We start from the raw sequence: 27,992 nt of genomic DNA, 5'->3' as shown, positions 1-27,992 counted from the left end.
TTGAAGTCTGTACGAACATGAAGCTACAGCCAGCAGCCTCTTAGTTTTCACTGACTGGAAACACGTAAAAAAAAAACTTGTTTGGCATGTTTAATTAGCACAAAAACAAGAGGGAAAAAGCCCCCAGTCACACACAGCCAGGCTGTTTTCCCCTATTTCCAAACAGATTTTAAACCGAGTAAGCTAACGGCCCCCTGGCTCCAACTTCATTTAGTACATCTGTTAGAGTAGTACTGATCTTCTTATCTCACTGTCTGCTACAAAGCAAACACGCATGTTTCTTAAACATTAGAATAACCTTAAAACAATTCAGTGTATTCTTCTCCTCTGTAAGAGTCTCTTTTAGTAACTGCATAACATCCTGAATTAACAAACAATAAACAAGTGCTCTGTCTGTCATGCAGCCATACTAGGAATAAGATACAGCTGTTCATTGACTACTTTTTGTTTGGCTGTAAAGGTTCACTTGAAATAAGAACTTCTCTCTGTAGATCTATCTGCTGTCAACAGTTATAGCGACTACGTACAGTCATCCTGCTGTGCTGGCATCTGCAAAATAATCCGACATCTTTTTTTTGAACAAGACTCACGCAACAAAAGCTAAGCTCAGCTCAGCCACCAGCTGGCTGTAACAGAGTCAGCCCAAGCTCTTTACTCTCTGTGTAGCTTTTCCAAAGTGGTGTCTTTCTCTCAGACAAATTAAACTGAACTGTGATCACATCTTAAAAATGTTTAAATAATTCAAAACACAACACGATGAAATCGAGCTGTGTTTTCGCCACATTCTGAGCTGAGAAACATTTCATTTATATGAACTAGTAAAAGTGACACCTCAGGAAATTATAGCGAGCGTGGCTTTCTGCGGCCTGTTACAGTAAACCTGATTACACCTCCATGTGTTCCTAACTCAAACCATTCTGATGGACAGAGGCCAGGTATTACGAATCCCCTTCAAACACAGATATTTCTGTGGAAGCATGCAACTTTCACTTCAGGGAAATGCTAAAAGAATCTTGCGGGGAATGATAGTCATTTAATTCCTATGTTATTATTCACAGATTTAACAGCTCATTACTTTAACTGTGTGGAAAAATCTGCTGAAAAACAAACTCTGCAGTGCAAAAAAGCCATTCTACGTAAATGATGCCATAAAAGATGAAAAACTTATCTAAAAAAAAACTGTTTTGAAGAACTAAGCTCCTGAAAGGTCAACCGATATCAAAATATGTCTGAATTTTTGCTTTTGAATGCTAATATAGTTGGATAAAAATGGTGATGTATAAAGCAGATTTGCTCTTTCTCTCTCAGTAATACTGCAGAACCTCCGCCTCATACAAAAACCAACAAACTATTAATAGAAATACAAATACATTCCTCTAAACTCAAAGCAGAAATCACCAGAGTCAGTTTACTGAATAAGCAGAAATGCCTTATCAGGATTTACACTATATGGAGAATAAATAAAAAGGTAGAATGGATCTTTCAGATGATAAGTACCGAATTGCTGTATGAGTTTGGCTAATAAATAAATGCTGAATTCCAGCACATATTTACACATTCACCTATTTACAGTCATGCTTCTAGTGTAGTTCTAATGGCATCATGGTTTTCCATGTGTCAAACACTTTTTACACTGAAAAACACAATTACTCTGTATAGTTCCATGAAATGTTGTACCACTGCCGGATTACACTTCCAAATGATGCTAATGTGCTGAAGTCGATTCAATTGGACCGCACTCGAAAGACAGTTTGCAGTGAGTAGGTTTGAGTGAAAGTAAACAACAGTGTCCGCAAATGATGATGAAAGATGTTAGTGGTGCTAGGAAACTCTAGATGTTTTACTAAAATCGAAACCCAGTAAAAAATTAGCAGAAAAAAAGATCAAACGTGAAAACATAACTTGACTCTGAAGCAACATCGTCTTCACCGTAATGCTAACTCTGCATAGTGTGCTGCAGATAGGGCTGACAAACATGTAAACATAGTGCAGGAGCTGCTCTGATAAACAAACTGTGTGTTGACACCACCATTAAATTACTCCAGCGTCGGTTTTAGAATGACGTTCTTCAAAAATGAATGAAATACACATCTAAATCAATGGATCTGTGACTGATTATATGAAGCCAGAGCAATATATCATATGGTTCTACATAACTACTAAACATCATGACATTAGCAACATTAGCAATTACTTCAAAAAACTGTTATACCTAAATTATTTAATTATTATTTATTTAATTTGTTTTGCTTTTTAACAACTGTAATCCATTTTTTTGGTGTCTTGCTTTTTTTGCCACATGCTCATATACAAACACAGGACTACAAGCGTTTGCCCTGGAACAACTTGTACTATTGCCCATTTTCAAAAACTCCCAAAAAATGTAGGGGGAAGTGGGACTATCCAAACTTGTTTTTTCTCCCAGGGTGCTGCCTCGATAGAGCAGCCAGAAAGCACGAAAAGAATTACCATTGTACCTGTGCTAGTCTCATATCACTGGAAAACACACTCAGTCATCACGCAAACGTTGCTCTAGGGAGCGATCAACGTTAAAAATCGTGCCTAGTCCAACTTCCTCAGATGTTTCTTCTCATGCGCTCCTCGGCCACAGCGCTGCAGTGTGAAAACAGCTACTGACTATTATGTGTAGGTGTTAAGTAGTTACTGTATTTTTTTCTGCTTTCAGCATATGTTCATGACAAGAAATGAGTAATCAAATGGAGATGTGAGGAATGTGAGGTTAGCCCGCTCGAGGCTTTGTGGTGTTTGTGTCATTTTTATGTTGCAGTGAAATTGAATATTCCTTCCAGCGACTGCACATAGAAATTAGCCAATGACGGCTTACTCATGTTCTGATTAATGCTGGGCGCTGTGTGTAAATGTGCAAATAAAATGCACATTTATGGGGAGAAGAAGGTAAGATGAGGACAAAGATAAAGGACAAAAAATTTAGGCAAGCTGGTATTATGTAGCTCCAAAACTACAGTGTAATAAAGTCTGCAGAAAGGGGCTGAGCCACTGACGGCGGTGGCAGTGATGATTAAAATCGTTAAAATAAATGACATCTGACTTAAAAATATTGAAATTCAGTAACAAATGAAAAAAAATTCTCAATGGAAGGGGAAACATCTGTCAAAAACCACAAAACTTGAGGTCCCTCTTCCAAAATGTGTTATTAACATGGTGCGTTGCAGCTGTTTACAATTTAAAATGACTGGTATGGATGTGTGTTTTCACTGAGGTGGTGTTGAGCTGCTGTCCTTCAGGACTGACAAATTAGTTGCATGTTATTTCCACTAATGGCAGAAGAAATTGCAGCTTCAAGTGGTCTAACGACAAATAACAAATGATCAAAAAGGACATCAAGGTGAAACATTCAAACGACTTTAATTATGTGATTAGCTTGTCAAGAAGTTCCTGTTTCACTGTAATAGGTATACAAACATTGTTTTAATGTATAGTGTGCTACAGTGTAATTCTTATAAACGACATCAGGGTATTTTAAAATAACATACTAAGTAAAACTCGAGCGCGGTCTTGGAAATACAGAGCCAAGAAATGGGGCAGAAAAGCCACAGCATGAGGTGTACGTATCACCACATCCCTTAACCAAAGCAAAACCACAGCATGACCAAAGCGTGACCACACTTCGGTTCTCTGTGGAATGAGCCAGATGCACGAATGAGCATCAGCCAAGAGAAACAAGAGCGGGCTTTAAAGAAACCAAAATGTCGAGCAAAAAATGGCTGATACGTGTTTTAGAGGAGGAAAAAAGTGCCTGTGATTTGCAAAATTAGGCTGAATGTGAAAACAGACCACACACAAAAGTCTTAAAGATCAGCTGGCAGGTCATTACATGTAGAATGGATTATCATTTAGAAAAAACCCGTGCAAAATGCATTCTTTAACACCTGATTTATTCAAGCAAGAAAAAGATAATCAGCCAGTACATAAGAAATACTGATAAGAGAAATCAAATTTAAGTGTCCTCCATATGCTTTGACACGCTCTCCAATAACTGCTATAGTGTTTAAGTCTTTAAAATAAGTGAAAATGCTCCACATGCTGTTGTTGAACTATTCAACAAAATTTAAAAAAAAGTCTACAGGCTTAAGGACATATTTTAAATTATTTGAACTTTCGGGTGAGGCATGTTTTGTGTTACAGTTTTCTTTCAAATGGAAACAGATGGTAAAATGCATGTAAGGAACCAAATCAAATTACAATCTGTCCAGTAATGCTGTAAATGTTGAAATAAGTCTGATCAGAATCGGGAAAGCATGTTTCTAATTATTCAAAGAAAGAAAATAAGAGAACAAAGGCAATGAACTAATAAAGGGAGCCTCCTAATTCCAAGTGTATTTAAAGATCATGTGTCATGAATGCTGATCTGAACCTTTAGCACATGACATTTTTTATATCAACAGCAACTGAATCAACACATAATCTATAACACTGATATAACAGTTTGGTGTTATGTGCTGAAGACAAAGGAGAGGAGAGAGGATGTTTGTTATTGCTGGTGCTTTACATCTGTCACTAAAGAATGCTTCTTAACACTAACATGTCCTCCCCTGCAATCACTATGATAACTTACACATGACTGTATCTACCTAAGCGCTAAGGAACGGGACGGGGAGACTTCCTTTACCGTATAAGGCGCATCACTAAGCTGCTTACCCTAGGGTGAGCTATTAAATACAAATACATATCTATAATACTTGCATGGGACAGAGAAACAAAATAAAGTAGAGGTAATGATAACATTTGTGGAAAAAATTGATGCACAAAATACATTTACTGGGTTTTGGAAAATAAGCATTCAGACAATTGTATTTAAGTAAATATGTATTAAAATTCCTTGAACGATGAGGACAAGCCAACAGAACAGATAGGCTGTGTAGGTCACAAGGGGGCCCTACGAATAGGGAAGTAGGTTCAAAGCAAATGCAGTGATAGACCAGTGGAATCAGCAACAAGAGGGACAGGATACAACCTACGAATATCAGGTTATCCACAGCAGATTTATTCAAATGATCCCCAGCAATGATGATACAGCACATTAGCATTATCTACTTTGAAACACCAGATTAAACATGAGTCATCTACAAACAATAAAGTTATGCAGGGTCCAATGGGAGCAGTACGAGTCAAGGCACATAACTATGGTGACATGAGTGAAAAGACCTGTCCTCTAGCTCATATGCTAAAAACATGCGCCAATAATGTTAAAGTGAGGAAACCTCACAAAGCAAGCAGGACATGCTACAGATTTCTTTCTTTCTTTCTTTTTTACCACTTTGTGGTTGAGGTAGACACATGCACCTACATGTCCTTCTAAATTTCTTCTCCGGAGTTTCTTTTTTTTTTTACGGCGTTTCTTCTCCGTAAAAAAAAAAAAGTACCCTGGAGGTCCTGGTTAGAGTGGCCCTCCAACTTGCTGAACATACTTCTATACTTTACGTGTCTGCGTTTCCACTAGGGTCCCAGTGACGTAAATTTTGTTATTGGATGGTAAGCATGAGAAATTAACCAACTGTGTATGTACCCAGGTAACGGACTTGAAGAGGACTTCAAAGAAGTATAACAGCAATGTCTGTGTCCGCAACAAAATATAATCCATGGCTTAGAAAGTAGTATTGAATAACAATCGCAGGGCAAGATTCTTCCTTGGGAAGCTGCTGAATGATGAAAAGGACCACCACAACAGGAACAAGGCCACAAAGTTAGTCAGCAGCGAAAACATGAAACAGGAAAGACCAGGGCTGGCTGATTAGCAGTGACTGAACTTTCACAATAAGGAGATTTTCCACTAATAAAGTGATTGTGGTTGGGACTGGAGGGGTGACACTAATAAAAATGTTAATGTATTTTGGACAATCATTCATATATGTGAGTGTCTTGACCAAGTACTGTCTATATGTGAAAAACTCTAATATTCTGTCTTCCACTGTCTATAAACCTGGATCAGCTCAGTCAGGCAATGTGTGAACAGAGTGAATGAGAGTGAACAGGGCACAAGTAGAAGTTACTGGGTTGACCATGCAAACTATGTGCAGTAAGGCTATTGTAGAGGCCCGGGTTTGAATCTGCCTCAAGGCCATTTACTGCATGTTTCATCCTCTCTGCTCTTACTCTCAGCTTTACTATCTAAATAAAAGCTAAAATGGATATGAATAAACTCGAAAGCAAGATCATATTGAATTTTAGAGACATAGAACTAATTGCTGTTGATATGTTGCATTTTTTATTTTTTTTGAGAAAAGTGTATGATTACCTGAATGTTGCTGTTAGAAACATTCTCTGTTGGGGTTATTAGTGTAGAGGATTTCTTAGCCTGCATATTTTTTAAATCTCGTTTAAACTATATGGATATAGTTTGTCTGACATCATCCTGTATCCCATGTGAAAGTGTGTCTTAAAATCACTGGTATAGAGTCCCACGCAACACATCTAGCCAGTTTCTCAGACATGGATTGAATATCATTTTTAGTCTCTAACCAGCCTTAATCCATGTCTGGGAAACTGAACAATGTTGTTTTTTTTTTTATGTATTTTTTTTGGCTTTGATGTTTAATATCAAACCAAGAATTTTAAAGAACTCTTTTTCCAAAAGAGGATTATTTTAATGAAAATTACTCTTAATAGGGAAAAGCCTTTCTTCAAAACAACAAACATCAAGGTAATTTATCTCTGACAAATGACCAATGAGCTTCTTATGACGTCAGTTTGATGATGTCTACACCAAAACCTACTTTCATGATTTCCCAAATCATTATGTTTTTTTTACCATTATGTTTCAGTACCTCCAAGGGGTGGAAACCATGATTTATAATTGAAGAGAAGAGAGGCATTCTGGATATTCACTTTGCAGACATTGTCATCTGAAGGACTGAATGATGAACTTGTCCTCATGTAACGTTGTAGTTTCGTGATGACCTTATATAGATGTACAAATGTGCATTAACACCGCTTCTCTATACCTGACGCAGGTCGCACAGACTGAAACATTGTAACTGGATAAAAATAATGGTGAGCGGGGGCAGTGTGAGGAGGTTATATGATATATTTCTCTACTCAAATCATTATTTTAAAACTGAATAAGATTAGCAGCATCTTGGCTCTTCTGGCCCACACAACAGAAACTGAAACAAAGATTTGTTTCAGTTCAAAAGAGAACTAAGTAATGAGCATAGTTGAATAAACAATGATGGATTTACAATTAGGTCTATACGCACAGAAAAGTCCATGCAGGTGCACCTAATCCCTCCTTTTCAAGAGTAATGTATTTACCAAAGTGGGACATGCATACAAGGAGATAATTCATCATAGCTGTGGATGAGCAAAAAGACTAGGCAACAGAGTGATGCACACAATAACCTACCGGGTACACTTTTAACTTTGTACAACATCTGGCAAAATTTAAATTATTTATTCTGAAAAGAAGAAGAACTGGCACTATTGTAAACTTTGAAAGCTGTAATGTTATAAAAATCATAAAAGAATGTGTTTGTAACAGGGAACATCACGTTTTGACGATTCCTGTTGTTGAGTCTAAATAACAGACAACCAGCTTATAAGAGTGGCTATGAAGGAATATGTACAGATGGGACATTCTGGATCATTTCTAGGACTTCCATGCAACCTACAAGAAAAGAAATCATGGGCCATGAATGTGCTGTCAGACTTGATGAGAAGGTAATTTGCTGGAAAAGAGAGACTTTTCTTCAAAAAAGCACCGGTATAAATTAGAACTTATTTTATACATCAACAACATAATTTACTTCGCCAGCCAAGACCTAATTTTCTGTTCCATATCAGGAATCAAAAGCGCGTTGGGTTTACCACAACTTGTAGTGTTATGACTGTGCTATTTTTTTGTTATCGTTGGCAAGCTCCATTTCAAGCTTGTTAATCTAATAAAAGTTGCAACTGTGTTTTTAAAGTGCATTAAGTAAATCTGAAAATACATCAGTTTAATTAAGTTTTTTTTAATTTTTATAATTAAGTTTTTTTTCCTCGAAGTGACCATACCTAAATCCAAAAATATTTTTTACTCTTTTTTTTATATCCATGCCCTCTACAACCACCAAGAAACAAATTCAAACCGCAACCACAAACAAGCCCCAACTTAAACCAAGTGGTTATTGTGTAACAATTTCAAATAAAGGTCTTCTGCCTTTGCAGACCTACTCAAACCAAAACAAAGTCTTAACCATCACTAAGTAAATCATGTTTATGCTGGAATTAAAAATTTTCAGTTTCAGTTTTTGAAGTTATCATATAGCTAGCAAAGGTACCAGTTCAGATGCTTATACTTAATTCTGGCGTACAGTTTGTTGGTTTTTGGTGCTTTGATTGAAATAAATTAGGAAAAAAATTATAATTTATTTCTACCGCCTCACTGAATCAGACAACAAATTATTGGCTCACAAAGATCCAGCATTCAAACTGTCGACCCCAGAAACAAAAAAATAAATCAAATAAAAAGTTATAGTTATTAATCATTCATTTGATATCACTTAATATAAAGCAGGGTTTAAATGAGATAGACTAGGAGCTTAACTGGGCATCTGACTTCCTCCTCCTCTTAACATCTTTTTAATGTTCAACAGTGTGGGAGCTGTCACTGGAGAACAAAAAAAAGCAAACAAGAATTCACAACATAGTGTGCATTAAAACAGTCTGCTACAGTTAACAGGCTTCATACCCACTTTCTGGCTCCTGATACAAAGCAGATGTTGATATCTTTTTCTCTGACAGGACATTATGCATCATTTCAGGCATTTGGTTTATTATTTTGGAATATATCTAACCACACTCTCATGACTATGTCAGTCATAGAGATCAGATTCAGTACTTTTTAAAGGCAAGGCTTTATGACATTTTAATACCAGAGCTTGTGGTCAAATACCCATTTTACACTGTAAAATGGGTATTTGAGTTGTAGTTGAGGTAATACAATGTTTTAAATGATTCTCTCTCAGCTTTCCACTTTATTGATGGTGGTATATTTTTAGAGTTTTGATCAACTTGAAATTACAACTTGTTCCCCTAACTTTCTGATATTATTTAAGTGAAAGCATGCAAGTAAAGTTTCACTGATTGTGCACTGTGTGAAACTGAAATCTGTTGGCTTGATCTGGCTTGTTAACTTAAATAAATCATGTGTTACCCACTGACTTAATATAAGTTGTTCTTCTAACAACTTCATCTTTTCTCTTACCTCAGTATCAAAATATGACAATATGGAGCTGGTTGAGGTAAATAATTTCAAGCATCTGAAATTATTGAAATCATTTTGAGCCATCTTATCTATAGTTTTGCATCTACTGGAGTTAATTCTGGTTAACTCGGTTTCACTGCCAGGGCTGATGAGAAACAGCTTGGACGTGATTGTAATGCATTTTTGTTTTTGTTTTTTTGTTCAAAGACAAATAGCTTATTATGTTGTCATACCTAAAAATATTTGGCTTAAATATATAATATTTAAGCCAAACCTAAAACTGTTTTGTGTTTGTGCTTTAATAATTTATAACGTGCCTCTTTTGGAACAAATGGAGAAAAAAAAATAGAATAACAACAAAACAAGATGTGGTTGTGTGCTACAGTTCCCCAGTTTCTGGAATTTATCTTCCAAAATCTTTCTACTTGGACTTCTCTTTAGTTTCTGGTATCCATAAATAAGTAGGAAGACTTGATTCATGTCTAGTCCCACATAGTATACGATGGATGGGTTTGTAAGTAATAGAGAGACAACCCAAGATTAGGTGTAATGATTGTCAGCTAGCCTACTTTTTTTCCTATCTTATTCATCAGTTTTCCATCCTTAGTCTCAGAATAATCACTGTGCAATTAATGCCTCATTATATTGTATCAATGTGTTGTTACAGATAGAAGTATAGTATGCAAAGACATTCAACTGTTGGAAAATTGAAGCAAAGACATATATCCGAAGGGCTCTACCCAATCAAATAGTTTACAATAGTGAATGTTTGCCTGCGGCTCAGTTGACTTTCATTTAGTAATATCCTAACACGGGGGCTTTTCTGAGTCACATTTTTTTTCCATCATGGAAATTTCCTGAATGACACTACACATATGTTGTCTATAAATCTAAGTTCATTCTGTTTTTCAGTCCAAAACATTTACAACATCATAAGAACCATAGTAGTCCAGAAGAACAAAACATCATTTTACTAGGGTCTGCTAAACTGTGCTGCAATATATCCTTCATGGATCATTGGAGGGACAACAGTATGGCAACAATGCCCTGTATATGTATTTCTTGTGTTGAAAGCTATTTGAATTGGGAGATGGAACAGAAGTCCAAGTGAGAGGATTATTCCAAGGTGCAGAATAGATTTAAATATGATGTGAAAAACAGATTTAAAACCAAAGGAAACAAGGGAGACTTAAGGTCTTTTGGCCAAGCTGAATAATCAGGCTGAAGTGATCACTTCACTGGAGCTGAGCAGCACCCCCAGCTGTGCCCGAATATGACTTGGAATTACACCATAAATCAGTTACTGATTTTACAGTGAGTAGACAATGCTTCTCATTCCTGTTGGCACATTTGTGCATTTCGTGATTCACTAAAATACAAGGAGTAATTGATACTTACAGGAAATGCAACCAAAAAAATCCAGAGAAGTTAACTGGAAATAAATGATTGGACATTTATAGGACACAAACAGCGCTGTTTGGATCAGCCAAGTGCATATATCATGACTATGATGTCCCACTTGGGGGGGGGAGGGGGGGGTGATAAAGGGGTTAGACTCAGTTTTATTGCTGTGTAAGCCAGAGTTTCCCCTGACTTCCAAAGTTAACGACTACAAAAAGGAAGAAAAGGTAGAGGGAACACAAACTGCTAAGTACCACCAGAATTGTTTGGAAAAATAACAAGGCAACAATTACACATGCCCCACATCAATTATATGTAACTGTTACAGCTGTATAGTGGAAATAAAATCGCACTGCCTGTGTTCTGCTTCTTCTCCAGAGAAGCATTTCCTTTGCAGGCAAGGCAGGGTTGACATCATATAGACAATAAATCAAGCCAATGTTATAACTGTTTCATGTACCTTCTTGTCACCCTAAGAAAAGTTATAAACAAAGATTATTAATGTGTCTCAATCCTATGATGTTTTACATACTGGACCTGGCTCTCTTCTTAGATTGTCAGAGAATTCATACTTCAGTATGGAAAAACATCTACAACCTGAATAAACGTATGAATACACGGTACAAAAACAATCAAACAACCTGCCTTTGTGGTTTGTGAATTGGCCTAAAATAGTGCAAGCTCAAAAGTTATACTCACTAAGAGCTTCTGTAAAGTATACACCCACTGGGCACTTTATTAAGTACGTGTTGCCGGTACTTGCCTTCAGAACTGCTTTAATTCTTCATCGTCCATATTCAATAAGTTTTTGAAAACATCCCTCAGAAATATTGATCCAGCCCCATAGTTGCTGCACATCCATGATGCGACTCTCCCGTTTTGCAACATTCCAAAGCTGCTCTGTTAAACTGAAATCTGGTGACTGTGTAGGGCATTTGAGTACAGTAAACTCAGTGCCATGTTCAAGAAACCAGTTTGAGATGATCTGCACTTTGTGACATAGTGTGTTATCCTGTTGGCAAGCAGCCATCAGAAGATTGGTATGCTGTGGTCATAAAGCGATGGACATGGTCATCAAGTATGTTGCGGTCTTTAAATGATGCTCAAGAAAATATCCCCGGCACTATAACAACTCAACTAGGTTCCTGAACAGGTGATACAAGGTAGGATTGATCCATTCATGTTGTTTATGCCAAATTCTGGTCTTACCATCTGAATGTTGCTGCAGAAATAGTTGTTGAATTCTGGTGAGGCTGTGTGAACTGTGACCTTAGTTTTCTGAGAGAAGACATGCACTGATGGGAGTGTGGTCTTCTGCTGCTGCTTCAGAGATGCTTTTCTGCATATCTGTGTTGTAACATGATTATTGGACGTATTGTTGCCTTCCTGTCAGCTCGAAGCAGTCTGGCTATTCTCCTTTGAGCTCTGGCATCATTAAGGTATTTTGCACAGATCTGCTGCTCCTTGGATAATTTCAGACCATTCTCTGTAAACTCTAGAGAAAACAGTACATTGTCTTAACTATGACTACAGGTCTAAATGCACTGAGTTGCTTCCATGTGATTGGCTGATTAGATATATGCATTAACAAGCAGCTGAGCAGATGCACACAATAACGTGACCATCGAGTGTATTTTTCCAATGACTATGTCTCACAAGACATTATTTTCAACTGCTGAGCAAGAACTGGAAGGCCTTTAAATCTGTAACACTGATTCAAATAAAACACTTTTCTTGATTATACTCCATGCAGTGTTCCAATAAATCAGAAATCAAGCTCAGCTCAAGCTAAGCCACAAAAAGAAAAATGACCTAATTTAGGAGAATTGATGTTCGAGCGTCAACAACTGTGGTTTCATAAAAAATACAGTATAACAGAAAACAGCACTACTAAAAGAAACAAAAAACTTTGTCAACATAAACCCTGCTACTGGCAACAGTTATGACATAAATTCTGGGTGTTACAATGTAACAACACAACAGCCGTGACCACTGAAGATGCTGCCAAACAAACACAAAGCTCAATGTATCATGTTAATCAAACCCTTGTCTGTTATTTTGTAAAGCTTTTATGTTGCAATCCTATGTATTTTTTATTCAAATGCAACTCTGGAAACAAAAACCCTACACAGCTTTTCCTGCCTTAGCTCTAGTATGAGCCAAGCATATCAAACACTATGACTGGAAATGCAGAATCCTAATTCAGTACAACCCATAATATTGAAATCTTAATGTGAAACAACTCAAACAGAAAGTGAGAGAAGATCAGACCAGAAGCAAAACTGAGAGATATATGTGCAGAGACAAATGAGCCCTGGTACTAATTCTCCTCTGGTCCTGTTTTCTCAGTATGATCAGTGGTGCATCAGTGTTGTGCATACAGTGCCACTGCATGAGGAAAAATAGGTCTATTTTTCTTTCTGGTAAAAAATGCACTGTTAAATGCAAATTAAAGTAATACAATAGCTTCAAAAAATATATTGTGATGACTGCACTGAGAAAAATCTTCAATGAAAGCATATCATGTTGACTAAAAGCTAGTCATACACACTACTTCTTTGTAACTTCTGCAACACCTCTGCTCACACCCTTGTGGACTGTAAATTTCTGTGGTACTGATGCCCATCTAGCAACACCTTTTACATAAACAGCTCTTTCGACAGTGTTTAGCAAACCAACAAAATGTTCCGAGATGTGCAGACACACTGATACTCTACAGAGTGCGTAATGAATGCCATAAGCCTTTATTTTGCTTTGGCAGCTGAATCCTGCCAACTTAAATGGTGCTTGGTTCCCTTTGAAGAACGTCTCATTCATGCCAAGGCATAATAGCACTGTGCGACTGTATTTTGAGAAAAATGCAGCATGCAGACTCATGCTATCAAATGCCAATCACTCTATTCTTTTTTCCTAATAATAATAACTTTCTAGCATTATATTATAGCATTTTTTAAAAGACGCAGTTACACAGTGCTCCACAGTTTGAATAAAACCACACATTAAAGATAAGCATACATATTCCAGCTACGGTCTCACATTGATTTTAACATAAATACTTCCATCCATATTCCTTAGGTGTATACCATGTTTAAAAGTAATGGGAGAAAGTGTAAGGATAGGCTAAGATACAAATTAGTTTTCAGCAGTCATTTCAAACACACGACTGATTTAGTCGACCTGATAGGCTGAGGAAGGCTGTTCCAAAGTTCAGGAGCTACAACCTGAAAAGCATGATCGCCTCTTGTTTTCAAAATAAGAGTGTGGAACAGTTAAGAGACTGATCAGGCGATTGGAGAGGCCAATTGCTGGAATAAGGTCTCAGTGGTTCTCATATATACACAGGGGCCAGGTCATGTAGGGCTTTATATGTTATTAATACATTTTTTTAAATTTAATTCTGAATTTCATTGAAAACCAGTGAAGGGCAGCAAGAAAAGCAGTGATGTGTGAGTGCCAGTTTGTTTTCATAAGCACCCGAGCTTGCTGCATTCTCAACCAGCTAAAGATGGGCTTAGAAGGAATGGTCAATCTCCTTAGAGAAGCTGTCAGGGCCAAACCTGACAACCTCAGCTGACAGTGATTCACAGAGGTAGGAGCATCTGTGGAGGCTGTTGGGTTTAACAGAAATATACAGCTATGCATCATCAGCATAGAAATGGCTAGATATGTTTCTGAAGCTGTTAAGCAGATGATCTAGGGGTAACACATATAACCCTAATATTATGAGCAGTGATGACAACAGTTACAGTTATTAATATGAACTCTGAAGTGTCTGTGTAAGTATGATGAAAACCGTTGAGAGTAGTGCCAGAGATGCCAACCCAGCTTTGTAATGTTATTGGGAGCAGGATGATCAGTGGTGTCAAAAACTGTGGAATAGTCACCTTTATCCAAGTGCATCAGAATATCATTAGTAGCTTCAAGTAAAGCTGTTTCAGTAGTGTGGTTTTGATTGGAATTTATCAACGATACCATTTCCTTTAACCAGCTGAAGGCGCTGATGAGCAACAGTATTCTCAAGCCTTCAAGAAACGATTAGGAGTTAATAAATGGGCCTGTAAAATGTTATCTAAAACACTGGGATCTAGGGAGGTTTCTTTAAGCAGAGGGAAGATGCTGGGTGTTTTAAACTAATCTGGTGTGCAGCGAGATGAAAGGGTCTGATTTATAATAAAGAGAAGGCAGTGGTAAATGACAGGCAGAACCATCCATCCATTTCCTTCCGCTTATCAAATTCAAGGTCAAGAAGGGGCTGGAGCATATCCCAACTGACAAGAGGCAGGGTACGCTCTGGACAGGTCATCAATCTGTCACAGGGCTAACACACAAAGACAGACAACCAGTCACGCCTCCAGTCAATTTAGATTGAACAATTAACCTAACCCTATGCATGTCTTTGAGAGGAACCTTGTGTACCCAGAGGAACCCACACAGACCCGTGTCAAACATGCAGACTCCACAAAGAACGACCCAAGGCTAAATTCAAACCCAGGACCTTCTTGCTTGCTAACGACCACACCACCATGCTACTGCAGATTGGACTTCTTGAATAAATTTATAAATGATAACGTCAGCTGGGCAGGACGAATTGTACATGTGTGAGAATATATCAGTGAGCTGTCGTGGAAATCAGATTAAACTTGGGCAACGGGACAGGTTGAAAGAATCCAGACTTGAAGTAAGACCCGATGCCCCTAATCTTGCCAGCTAAGAAAACGTATAAATTCTTCACAGTCATCAGAAGACATGACAGGGAAAGCAGACTGAGCAGGATTAAGGAGTCTGTTAATGATGTTAAACAAGAACCTTGGACAGTGCAACTCATCTTATTCAGCAAATAAGATGCGAGTGGTTAGTAATTCCTTCGTGTGGAGGTACTGAACATGAGATTGTGTTTATACATACCCATTCAGCTATTCTATCCTCTTTCCTGTGATGACTACAATGAAATTTGCTATCTGACCATTTTTGGCTGACAGACAGTTATCAGCTCACACTGTGCATGCGACCTGAAATGCACCCAGGACGCATTATCTTGGCTCTTAGCTAAAACAACTTTTCTTCTTTAAGTAAACATTGTGGGAAACAACTGTGGCTGCAGCCAATAACCGTAAACCAACATCATTATGTTAAGAGTGTGTTTGAGATTTGAAGATCAAACAGGATGTTACTGTGTGCTTGAACCGCCGCCAGCAGTTTGTCAAGTGATGCAAAAACGGACCTCTCTAAAGTCTGTGAAATGTGGAGGAGACATCCAAAAGGCTGCCATTTCTTTACTTCTCAATGTTCTTTCCCAAAAGCACATACAGCAATAGAGGCTTCTATAAATCAAGCTCACTGACAAAATGTTTGAAATTACTTCCCTAAATAGGTCGTATGATTTTGCTTCCAAAGCTGCAGCACACCCACATTGTGAGCTCGAATCAAAACATAGAGCATTACATCCAAGCAAAGTGGTGTTTGAGCATTTAGTATCTGTCCAAGCCAAAATTAAATAAATTCTCAAGCATATATCTTAAAGGAACACCCTAAGGAGGTTTGTGTGGGTGGCGGTGCAGTAGCACGTCTGTAGTTGCCGCTAATTAAATGATTCAGCTTTGTGGAAAACTTACTCACACCCATGATGAAGACTAACGGCATTTATTACACTCGGCTGCTTATATGAAATCTGCCCTGTCTCTTACACATTTTTAATACGACCATCTCTTTAAAGTATGTAGTGACGAGTATTTTTTTTTATTATGCCTGTGAGGCACCCCTCGCAGTGAAGATAGATTAACTTAATCCATAGCCTCTGACAGAAGTTTTGCTGCGGGGCATCGCTGTGTCCACTATGTCTGTGAACTGTCATAATTAGAGGCAGTCTCTGAGCACAGACAAGGCCAGTCTAAAGGCTTGTGTATGCCTATGATCCCTTTAATTCACAAAGGATGATAAGGTGGAGAATCCACATCTGTCACAGGAAAACTCTTCAGAACATAAATACATGCCTACAAGCGCAGATATGATAACTTTTATAAACAGTAGATAAAATGAAGAAGATGTTTAATTATTATTAGCCCCAGGCAGTGACAGCTTGCAGTCTTCATTTACACATACCATTCAGTGCTTCATAAAAAGAGAACTGCACCCACTGTCTACCAAATCAAAACTTTTTTATATTTCACATTAACAAATCCAAATCTGACATCATGCTGAGCTACGTGCATTGGCACAGATTATAATTATAACCCTTTCATTCAAACATTCCCACAATCACAACTACATAGAAGTATAAATCACTCCGCTGACAGTCTCTGCTGTACCTGTAACACGTCGTAACCTCTCCCGTTGACTTCACGCAGGGGTACTTTGTGGTAGAAATATTATTTTCCGAGCATTTCTCACTGCGGATGAAACATTTCGAAAGCAAAGTCATAATTTCATTGCACATAAACTGCAAGTACCTTTCAAGTCATTTTGGGTTCACATACACAAGCAATTTTACCCGTCAGTGGCATCCTCTTCTTGGTAGGACCAAAGCAAACCTCTTGAGAAGCACATGCAGGTGACGGTGAGCAGAAGAAGACTCCCGTTGTGTTTTAGCAGCATCTCCTCGGTCCGGTCACCTGGCGTCTGTTGACAGTCCGCACTTTCAGGGGTAATCTCCTCACTGCCGCAACTTCACACACACACGCCACACAGACACACACACACACACACACACACACACGCCAACACACAAACACACAGTGGAGCGCAGACAAACCCTCCCACTCACCCAGCGCTTGTCGGTGTGTAACCGCTGCTCATTCTTGATGTGCCACTGCAGGACCTGAACTCACTTTAACTTCCGCTGCTTCTATAATTAAAGAAGTTACGTTTTAAGACTAATTTAAAGTCTTTTAATTCCCCAAAATGTGTTTTAATTAAAGTAGAAGTAGTTTGCGAACCGAGGTAAACCTCTGGTAAATAGTGTCTCCTCGGTGAAATGTTGAACATTGACTCGCAAAACCCTAAACTCATTCAACATTTTAGAGCGCGCAGGCAAATGCACGTGCGCAAACACGCGCTCCGGAGCTACTGAACGTTTTGAGCTTTGCTGCCACCACGCGGCTGTAAATAAAATGACACCTAATTAGTGTTCATCAGTTCAGTCGCTTTAGGTAGGTGCACCTAATGTAGCATGTCTCTGTTTTAGCACATTGCTACTCTCACATTCCTAATGTTATAAAGTACTAACTGTAAACCTTCGTGATATTGTTTTTCTTTTAACTTTTAACTTTTATTTGACCTCATTTTGCCTTCACACCTGTCTTAATTGCTTGAGAATCTAGAAATTGTAATCCAAAATGATAGCATCATACAGTTGCGGCAGATGTTTTAAGTGAATATTCAATTACATTTTACTTATATAGCACCAAATCACAACAACAATCACCTCAAGGTGCTTCATATTGTAAGGTAGAGACCTTAAAATAATACAGAGAAAACCTCAACTGTTGAACAACCCTTTTTAAGGAAGGAGTTGGCAACATTGTGAAGGAAAAACTCCCTTTTAGCAGGAAGAAACCCAGGGCTTCCCCATTATGCCTGTCCTGAGCAACCTCCTAGTGTGCCTAAAAGGTGGTCCAACTCTAAATAATGTCCTGTCTAGCAGAAGATGAGCCTCAATATCTGAAGAAAAGTGCGTGTCCGTGATGCAAATTTCCCATTCCACCACATCTCAAAAATAGATGAGTTGGACCGAGACTATTGGCTGTCATGTTCAAGAAACCAGTTTGAGGTGATTTGAGCGTTGTGACATGCCGTGTTATCCTGTTGGAAACAGCATTTTGTGAAAAATTCTGCAAAACAAACAAAACTGCACCAACTTTGTGTTTTTCAAATGTTGCATTAAAATCCTGGGTAGTTTTGTCCTGGATAAACAGGTTAGCTTACAGTACTGTGGTGAATTCACAGTAAAGCACTGTGTTGGACTGATAACACAGTGGCTGTGGTGCTCATGGTCAGGTTTAGGTTATAGGAAGCGTTGCAGAGATGAATCTCCATTTAAGCTGATGATAATTAGATTAATTAACTGAATTCCAACTTTATACCAACTGCATACTGTCAGGTATAAGACAGGATAAACAGTATACTGTCAGTGTAGAGGATGGACTTCAGCCAAGATAGCTGTGAAACTGTATACATCTTGCTGAATTCAGTTGTGTAAATCCACAAAGAGCCACAGGTCAGCTGATCATACCCTGTACACTAAGAAAATCTATTGATGCTCATGTTAGAAATTATTGTGAGCTGTGATTCTTTTCCCTACGCCGAGCTGCTACACAGAATCCCACTGTAACCCCTGACTGTACTCATTTTATTGCTTAGGTGTGGAGGTAAAGTGACCATCTACAATGTAGGCAACAATGTAGATGGTGACTTATAACTGAAATCAGACAGCTATTTTAAAAAAATCCCCTTTCATCGCATGTATCATGCATACGAATTTCAAGATTTGTGTTTATTTATTTATTTTGGGGATCACGGTGGGCCCCCTGGACCACAAATGCAAGCCCTGATTTTTTGTCCCAGTCAAACGTAAACACTATAAATATGAATTTCAGAAATGTTTTTATGTTGTTTATGCCAAATCCTGACCCCACCATCTGAATGTCACAGCAAAAATGAAAACTCACCAGGCCACATAACATTTTTCCTGTCTTGAACTTCCCATTTTGGTGAGCCTGAGTGAACTGTAGCCTCAGTTTCCTGTCCTTTAATGACAGAAGTGGGAACCAGTGTGGTCTTCTGCTGCCATAACCCATCTGCTTCAAGTTTCAGTGTGTTTTTTGTGGAGAGATGCTCTACTGCATCTCTTGAGTTACTGATGCTTTCCTATCTATCCATGGTCTGGTCATGTGTACATGTCTAAATCTTTTGAGTTGATGCCATGTGATTGGCTAATTAAATATTTACATTAACAGGCAGTTTTACAGATGTGTAACTAATATAGTGGCCACTGAGCGTATATAGGTTTGTATTATGCATTAAGTAGTCAAACAAGTCAGTAGCATTTGCCTAGATGTATGCCTACCTGACTCACACCTCAGTCATGTGGCTTCTGTCACTTTGAATGCAACTCATTAAATCCAGAAATCAGACAGCTTTTTCACTGGAGAATGTAGAAGTGTAAAGTTCCTGTCTTAGATAATGTTTTTGTACAAAAGAGTTTTACCAGCCAGGAACTTGTTAAAAAAATCTGAATTATAACTGAGCATCTAGAAGGAAATAAAAATCAACTGAAGTGCTGCAGATCTAGCAGCCCAATTTCTACTTTATTAAATCATGTAAAAAAAAAAAAAAGCTGACTTAGGATTTAAAACACCGCTCATTAACAGGTGTGTCTTTTTACTGAGAGCAGAGCAGCCTCTCTCATCCTGACAGATCATTACACAGAAGAAAAACTATTCCCAGTGTGCCTCCATCCCATCAACTATGTAATGATTCCCTGGAACCAAGTTGTAACGCTCGTGCTCTGCTAAGTGACCTCGCTATCTAGCTCATTCTTTGGGTCAAGTGATCTACGAAGACGGAGGAGAAACCCTACACTAATAATAGGCTGTTGCTGACTTCACTTCTGATTGACCTCGACCTCGCTGTAACCTCCAACAGTGGGCCTGATATAAGCACAAACGCCGCTCTCCGGCACCTGCAAAGCTCAAGAGTTCTTCAGTTTCTCAGGAACACAGTGTGGCATTACAGGGAGTTGGATAGCAGAGTCACTGAGGCGTCTGTAAAGGATATCCCAGTGAAACAGGAGGACTGTGGTGTCGCTTACAGCAACTGTGGTACCTTTGGGGAGGTCAGTCAGGTATGATTGAGCTTTATTCAGGACATTATTTGAATTTCTATTCATGGGGAACTTCTTTTTCCCAACTGAAGCCTGTCAGTCACACCTCCTTCAATATCACTTAGCAGAAAATTACACCTGCAGCTTGCTTAAATGGGACTGCTCAAGTGTGACCATTTCAAGTTCAGTGGTAAGCACTGTTTCGCTTGTCTGTCTTTCGGAGTCATTACAGCAGAGCCTCGGCGCTCCAGCACTGAGCTGACGTTGCAGTTCAGTTCCCGGCCACTTGATGGCCCTTTCAACCCAGAGATCTCACCCCCACCCACCCCCTTTCGCCACTATCGTCATCATTGCCCACAAAATGGATGACAGCTTTTAGCAATACCAGGGTGCGTCACGACTCTGAGGTGCACATGCTGTGCCATTTATGTTCCACCTGTTTTGATGCCTCAGCAGCTCGAGAGCCAGAGAGTGATCATGCCTGCAGCAGCACAAGTATCCAATTAATGTTGCAGCCCGATACTGTATCAGAGCTCCAGGGCTGATAACCTCAGCATCTCCTGCCTTAGAGAACATTATCTGTGATTCTTTATGTAATTAATTTGTAGGAGAAAAAAATGACAACAGTGGAAGAGTTTTACCCTTTCTCTGTTCTACATTATGTATTAGTTGTAAGTAGCACTTTATTGCCTCTTTCAAAAAGGTGTTTTGCCTTATGACCTTTATTTATGTGTATAGGGGATAGGGGTTATTTCTTCTTACCCCTATCTTTACTGCTGATTTCATTTTTTCTTTTCTTTTTGTACTTTTAATCCCTGTTTTCCTCCTGTGTTATTTTAAACAACAAATTCCCAAATTAATGACACGTTAGAAGTCACTATGTGGCCTTTAATGGGAACCATTCTCACTGATCAACTACAGTGTTGTTCGGGAAGAACTGGGGTTTTCTGATCTAAAAGGATTGTTTAGACCACCTTTTTTTCTCAGCAGACACTTTTTGGGATGTTTATTGCCTGGACAGGGGAACAAATAAAAGCATGGGGAAGACAAAAATACTGTTTAGACACAAAATAAAATCACATTAAAAAAAGAGATGAAAGGAAGCATTTTCTATAGGAGCAAACAACGGCCAATAGGAAGAGCTCCCTGTGAGTGGACTTGGTTGTTTCTCTTTGAAATTGAAATTGAATTTATTTATTTAAAAGGGACAGTGCAGTTTAACATAGTTCAAGTGCAAGACATGAAACTGATGTACCGCACATAGGTTTATAGCTACTGCTAATTTTCAACAATTGTCCCTTGTTGGGCTTACAATCTAAATAGATACATTTTACAATAAAACATACATTTTCATAAAACCAAATTACATCATAAATACAATTACAGTTAATAGACAATAATTTAAATCAAGGAGCTGTCCTTGCCTGGCTAAAACTGTCTACGTTCATAAAAAGGGTAGAAAATACATCGCTAATCTTGGATGTGCTACTTTAAACGCATTATGCGGCATCAAATATACTCTGTTATTTGCTGGCAAGAGCAAAATCTGAAAAGGAACATGTTGCACTGCACTGATGAGCTGTGAAATCACAATACGTACCATGAAAAGTTGTTCAGTGCCTTGTAGGTTCCTGACATTGACATTAACCTTTTCTTGCTTAATGGATGCATTATAATGCAGCAGCGGACCATAGCTTTTTATCCTCTAAATGCTCCCTCACACATGGGTTTAAAAAAAAGAGTATGTTGCAGGGAATGAGCACCCTACTGTCAAAACTCCTCTCCTTCTGTCTTTCTCTCTCTCCAGAGTGCAGCACTGCAGTGCTTTCCTGCACATGCCCAGACAGACTGGGAGAGTGCCACAGCAACTTTGAGCACACTAGAAATACTAACAGCCTGCATCACAGACACATTTGTGTAGTCCTGCAAGATGTATTTGCATCCAGAGAAAAAATCTCTAAATCTGTAAGATTATATATATATATATATATATATATATATATATATATATATATATATATATATATATATATATATATGTATCTTTTGTTTCCTTTTTTTCCCTTTTTTTGGAAGGTCAAGGTGCTGTTGACATGAGCGCATTCACTGAAGCAAAGAAGGTTGTCTTTGGGTGTCAAGGTCAACTCTACCTCCCGTCATCATTACACCAAGTCTTTTTTTATGATTACATACGCTTTAGCTTGAGGATGAATATAACCCTCATTATATGCATGTAATTCTGTGCTGTATGAGCTAATGATCCGACCCCTCTGGATCTCAATAATGTCTTAGATTGCATGTGCCATATAATAGCTATTATTCTGAGTATATATATTCTGCTAACCTTTCCTTTCTCAAACCATCCGGTAGCTTAGCAACTCTAATGGACAGACTTTCCTTCTAGGAAAATATTTATGTTAGCACATTATGTTGCTCTTCTAGTCTACCTTTTCCCTTAGCAAGATGATAGCCTCTATTTTACTTTTTGTTATAGTAGTTGGAACAAAAATAGGTGAGCGATAAAATCGAAGAGCAAACAGACTGAGTCATAATTCAGTGAAAGAAAAGATCATAAATGAAGAACTGGTAAAAATGAAGAGGATCTATTGTTGTTTCTCTAGAAAAATCAAAGAAAAAGTGAGATTCAGTTACACTGAAAATATTTCTTTCTTTCTTGAAAATTTTCCTATAATTCGTCAAACACGATAGACCAGAGGATGGACGATGCACTTATGTTCACCGAAAGTGTCTTTATTGTAATAAAATGGCTATTTATACACTCATTTAAAAAAAAAAAATTAACTACAAAGATCTTTTAATCTTGTAATTCCAGTGTAGGTGATGGGGATACATATGTCCATGCTAAGTTAAGCCTGACTTGAAAATTGACTGAACATATGTCAAGTCATATTCATACACAGAGTAAAAGACAGAAAAAATTGTATATTTGTTTTTATGCCAAATATAAAATAGCTTTTTAAGTCCATTGTTTCCTTTTGGAAGTGCTGTATGAGATGCCATGTAAGGATGTGGCGGGCGAGCCGGTGAAGCTCAACCTTCAACACTGTGCTCTCCACTGTTGTGGCAGCAGGTTAATGTAGAGTTTTCTTACTGCCATCTCAGTGATGGTGACTTGCTTCTGAACATGTCACTGTGGCTCTGCCTCTCCCTCTCTCTTTCTTCACCAGCTGTTCACTGCTGAGTCACATAAGGATAGCAAGAGATGTGCTTTGCTTTACAGTTGCTGTGAAGTTTCACATCCACACAGAAACAGCCTTGGCTCTGCATGGAACTGAGGAGGAGAAAGAAAGACTGTGAAAAGAACTGTTTTAATGTACTGCTCAAAGAAATTAAGGGAACACTTTGAAAAGACATCAAATCTCAGTCATCACAGAGAAGAAGACAATCATTCACAGACAATCTGAAATGGGCGATATCCCATCAGCAGTCTCCTTAAGGGACAAATATTTGATAAATATCCTGTTGGGAGCGAGTAAAAAAGCTCTTACCAGGAAGTGGCTGGAGAAAGAGCCCCCAACAAAGAAAGATTGGATAGGAATAATGGATGAAATATACAGAATGGAAAAACTTACATCTTTGTTGAACCTCAAAATGGACCAATTTCATAAAAACTGGAGGAAGTTGAAGATTTGTTGAAGGTGGCAATGTGGGATGATGGGTGGTGGGTTATATAACCAGAGTTTAGCTAAATATTTTCACGCAACCACTGGAAGAAGAAAAGCCTGCTAAGGACGTGGCTACTGCTTTTAGAAGGCACCTCATAAAATAGACTGGAAATACCCTTCCAAACATCACCAGAGGTGGACTGTAAAGTGCTGCGTGGACTTCGGCAGTAGCACAAAACCCGAAGACATGGGACCTGAAAAGAGGTGGAGGGGAGCTCCCCCTGACCGGGCAGATCTGAGGGTTTCACTGTGCCAATATGTTATTGTCCGTATGTATTATGTTTTCTGTTGTTGTTGTTTTTTTTTGATGTGGATGAATGTCAAAATTATAAAACTTTCAATAAAAATAAAGTATATAAAAAAAAGACAATCTGATATCACAGATTAATCCAACCCTACTAACTACATGTCATTGGACTGTGGGAAGAACCCAGAGTACCCATGTGGACATGGGGAGAACATGCAAACACCACACTGAATCACCCCAGCCAGATGGTAAATTTAAACCCAGGACCTTCTTGCTGTAAGGCAACAGTGCTACCTCACCACCATGCTGCTCACCCAATACCTGCACCCTGCAGATCAAAGGGAAAAAATGATGGACCTGGCACTGGTTGAACATGAGGCCAGGCACTTTCATGATCCTGGGACCCACTGCACCAGTGTAAGGTCTGACAGTGGGTCCTGGGACAACCGTTTCATCCTGATACCTAACGCCAGTCAGGGTCCCGTTGCCAAGCCTGTAGAGGTCAGTGCATCCCTCAATGAAATACCTCATAAGACCATCAGTGACCCACAAATAAACCGGCCATGCTGAACGACGTAACAGGCAGTGGTTTCTCTTTCATGTCTGTCACATGAGCTCAGGGAGAACCTGCTCTCATTTCTGAACTCGACAGACTCGAGCAGTAAGAGCTATAAAAATCTCAAGGAAGCTGTGAGAATTTAACCGATGTCAAAACATCACTAGCATTTATAGAGAGATGAAAACATACATGGAATACTGTACATGTCAGTTCATGTGTCCTCATCACAGAGCTGTAATCAATAAATATAACCTTAGTGCAGTATCCTTGAGATGGCCACATTTCATTGCCTCTCCAAGCCATTATACTCCCATCCCCAGTTGTCCTGGCTACATTTTTTTTTAGTTCATGACAGACACACATCCACATGTACAATTGCACATGTGCAGTGCACTACAGCTGTCCTTGAATTAATTCTCCTTCTCCATCCTTCTATCAGAGCTAGATATGCATTTGATAAAGGAAGAGATTTACTGACCTCTGTAACAAAGTAATGTCAGGGAAAAGGCAAGATGGTCAAAACAACTTAGAAAATTAACTTTCTAGAAGTGAAGTCGGCAATGCTAAATTGCCTCCAGTAAAATAACTGACATGACTGTTCCAATATCAGATGGATGGTTGAATGTTTTTAAGATATTAAGAGTTCTGGTATTTTTTTATATATATATTTGGGTAACGTGATGCCAGCGAGCAGATGGTTGGACTGTGGCAGCTCATGCAGTAAAAACGGGCAAAAGAAGCATTCTTTTTCATCAGTGGACCCTTAGAACTAATGTGACATTTATAACAAAAAGAGAGCTCGATGTTATTATGTTACCACTGTAACTGTACATGTAAACACAGGATTGTAATTTGGCATTCACTTTTGCAGTCAACTACTTAAAAAAAACCCTGTGTGGGTGTTGTGTTGGTCAGAACGTGTGCGGGTTTCATAATATGGCTCATCAATATTTAAATTAGTTCTGAAGCATTAGGCACTGGGCCTGCATGTCACTGATTTTATGGCACAGTTGAGACAACATGCACCACTACAGCGAGCCACATTGTTGGGTGGGTGAAACTATTATCACACCCATTTCTTTTCCTGTCATGGTCATGCACTATATTTATTTGCAGCTGTAACACCGCTCACTAGTTTTCCATTCCAGTAGCTGTTAGTTAATGATTTGATTTCCTTATAAACATGGTGTTGCATTGTGAAGTTGCTGTGCCATATTGTGGCTAAAGCCAAAGCCTTAATAACGACCTAAAAATATAATGCAGAGGTGCAGCTATCACTAACACAGTGACCATTCTTGGCAAGGTGTAAGCACAAAGGTGGGGGTATTGCCTCAGGAGGCGTCACTTCCCTGTATGTCTTGTCCAGTCTATGTCTGTTAAAAGCAATCTATGTTAACAGTACATGCTTTTCTACTGGAGGATATCTCAGCATGTGTATATACACCAGAAAGCAAGCCTAAAGCATTAATGGTCAGTTTAAAAACATGTATTTGAAAAAAAGCTAATGCACAATAAACATATTTTCCTGCGTTTTTTTTCTTGTTGCAATCTGTTTATCAACAATACACTACACTTGAGCTGCTAGTCTGAAACCTTGAAGTCTCCAAGCCTATTTGCCAAATAATGACATATGTGACATAAAGAAGCACTGTAATTAGCTAAAATGCATTTTTACCATGACTCCATGCAGTCCTGCGAAAAACTAATAATAAGTGTAATAATACAGTAATTGTTTTCTGCATGACATTTTCAGTCTCTCACATTGTTGTGGAGAACCTTTTGCCCACTCTTCTTTACCACGTTGCTTCAGCTCACTGAGGTTTGTGGGCATGCACAGAGAACTGTGCATAAACTAATTTTAATCATGCTGAGGTCTGGACTTTGACTGGGCCATTGCAACACATTGATGCTTTTCATTTAGAGTCATTTTGTTCTGGATTTTTTTGCTGTGCTTGAGATCATTATCCTGTGTTGGCTGAACTTTAATGGTTGAACAGACGGGTTCACATCTGACTCTAGAAGTCTTTGGTATACAGAGGAGTTCATGGACACCTCTATGACTGTAAGGGGCCCAAGTCCCGTGGCTGCAAAAAAACCCCTCAAATCATCAACCCTCAAGCACAACTGTGCTTGGCAGTTTGTAGGAGGTGTTCGTGCTGATATGCTGTGTTTGGTTTTCTATCAACATGGCACTGTGTATTAGGGCCAAGCATCTTCGCAATGTGTCAGTAGGACATTACTCCACAAGTCTAGTTTCTTTAAATGCAATTTTATAAACCTAAACTGTGAAAAAAACTCTTATTTTACAAAGAGCTTCTGCATACCTTCTACAGCCCTGTTATTATCATTATCATTATGATTATTACTAGCAGTGATATTGTAGTAGCAGTGATAGCTATACATGGTGTAACAGTAACAGATGGATAAACATATCTGTATTTGTTAATGACATACTAAGGAGAAGTAATGATCTATAAATGATGAATTAATCACTCGCTACTACCTTAATAATTCTCAGTGGTGTGACATTATGATAAAGTACTACCAGTTGTTTTTTCACATATGGAACAACCCTCCAAAGCACCTGAGAACATACTAATAAAATAAGTGCCATTCTCTCTGAATGAAGAATTAGTATTGTGAAATGAAAGCAGTCCTGTTATCAAAGTCTAAGATACTCCATGTTAAGCAAGTTGATACATGACTTACTTTTGCTTTCTCACTGATGATCTGTTAATGTTTAATGTTGGGGTAAGATGACACCTAACAACTTTGCCTGGTAGTTGGACCCAGCACACATTAATCACAGGCTTAGTTATTTGGATGCTAACCAACTTATTTGTTATTCTGCATCTATAAAAAATCTATGTTAAATTAGTCTATTTTTTTCTTAAATCATGAGATCCACTTGGCTTAAAATGCTGAAATGATTTGCAGAATGGCCATTAACATTGTATACATGAAAACAAGGTTTTCTCCCTATACTTGTCTTGTAAGCAAATGTATGCAAAAGAAATTTACCGTAAAGCAAGAGCAAAAGCAAAAAGGTCCTTAGT

At 38.4% G+C, this 27,992-nt stretch overlaps 1 protein-coding gene across 4 annotated transcripts in view; it reads right to left on the bottom strand.

Annotated features, from left to right (window-relative positions):
- The window catches only part of ccbe1 (collagen and calcium binding EGF domains 1), a 36,712-nt gene extending 19,067 nt beyond the window's left edge, over nt 1-17,645 (bottom strand). For 2 of the 4 annotated variants that reach the window (XM_063480619.1, XM_063480615.1), the window contains exons 1-2: nt 17,115-17,574; nt 16,933-17,013 (exon numbers count right to left, since the gene is read on the bottom strand). In XM_063480619.1, coding sequence (XP_063336689.1) covers nt 16,933-17,013; nt 17,115-17,218 — 185 coding nt within the window. In that variant the 5' untranslated portion in view covers nt 17,219-17,574. Of the gene's footprint in view, nt 1-16,932; nt 17,014-17,114 lie in introns of all 4 variants that reach the window. The other 2 variants (XM_063480618.1, XM_063480616.1) reach the window with 2 other exon arrangements.
- Nucleotides 17,646-27,992: the final 10,347 nt, after the last annotated feature.

The sequence above is a fragment of the Pelmatolapia mariae genome, linkage group LG7 (assembly GCF_036321145.2).
Source record: "Pelmatolapia mariae isolate MD_Pm_ZW linkage group LG7, Pm_UMD_F_2, whole genome shotgun sequence".
Classification (NCBI taxonomy): domain Eukaryota; kingdom Metazoa; phylum Chordata; class Actinopteri; order Cichliformes; family Cichlidae; genus Pelmatolapia; species Pelmatolapia mariae.
Note: the sequence above shows the minus strand (reverse complement) of the source record. Positions and strands in the feature narration are given on the sequence as shown.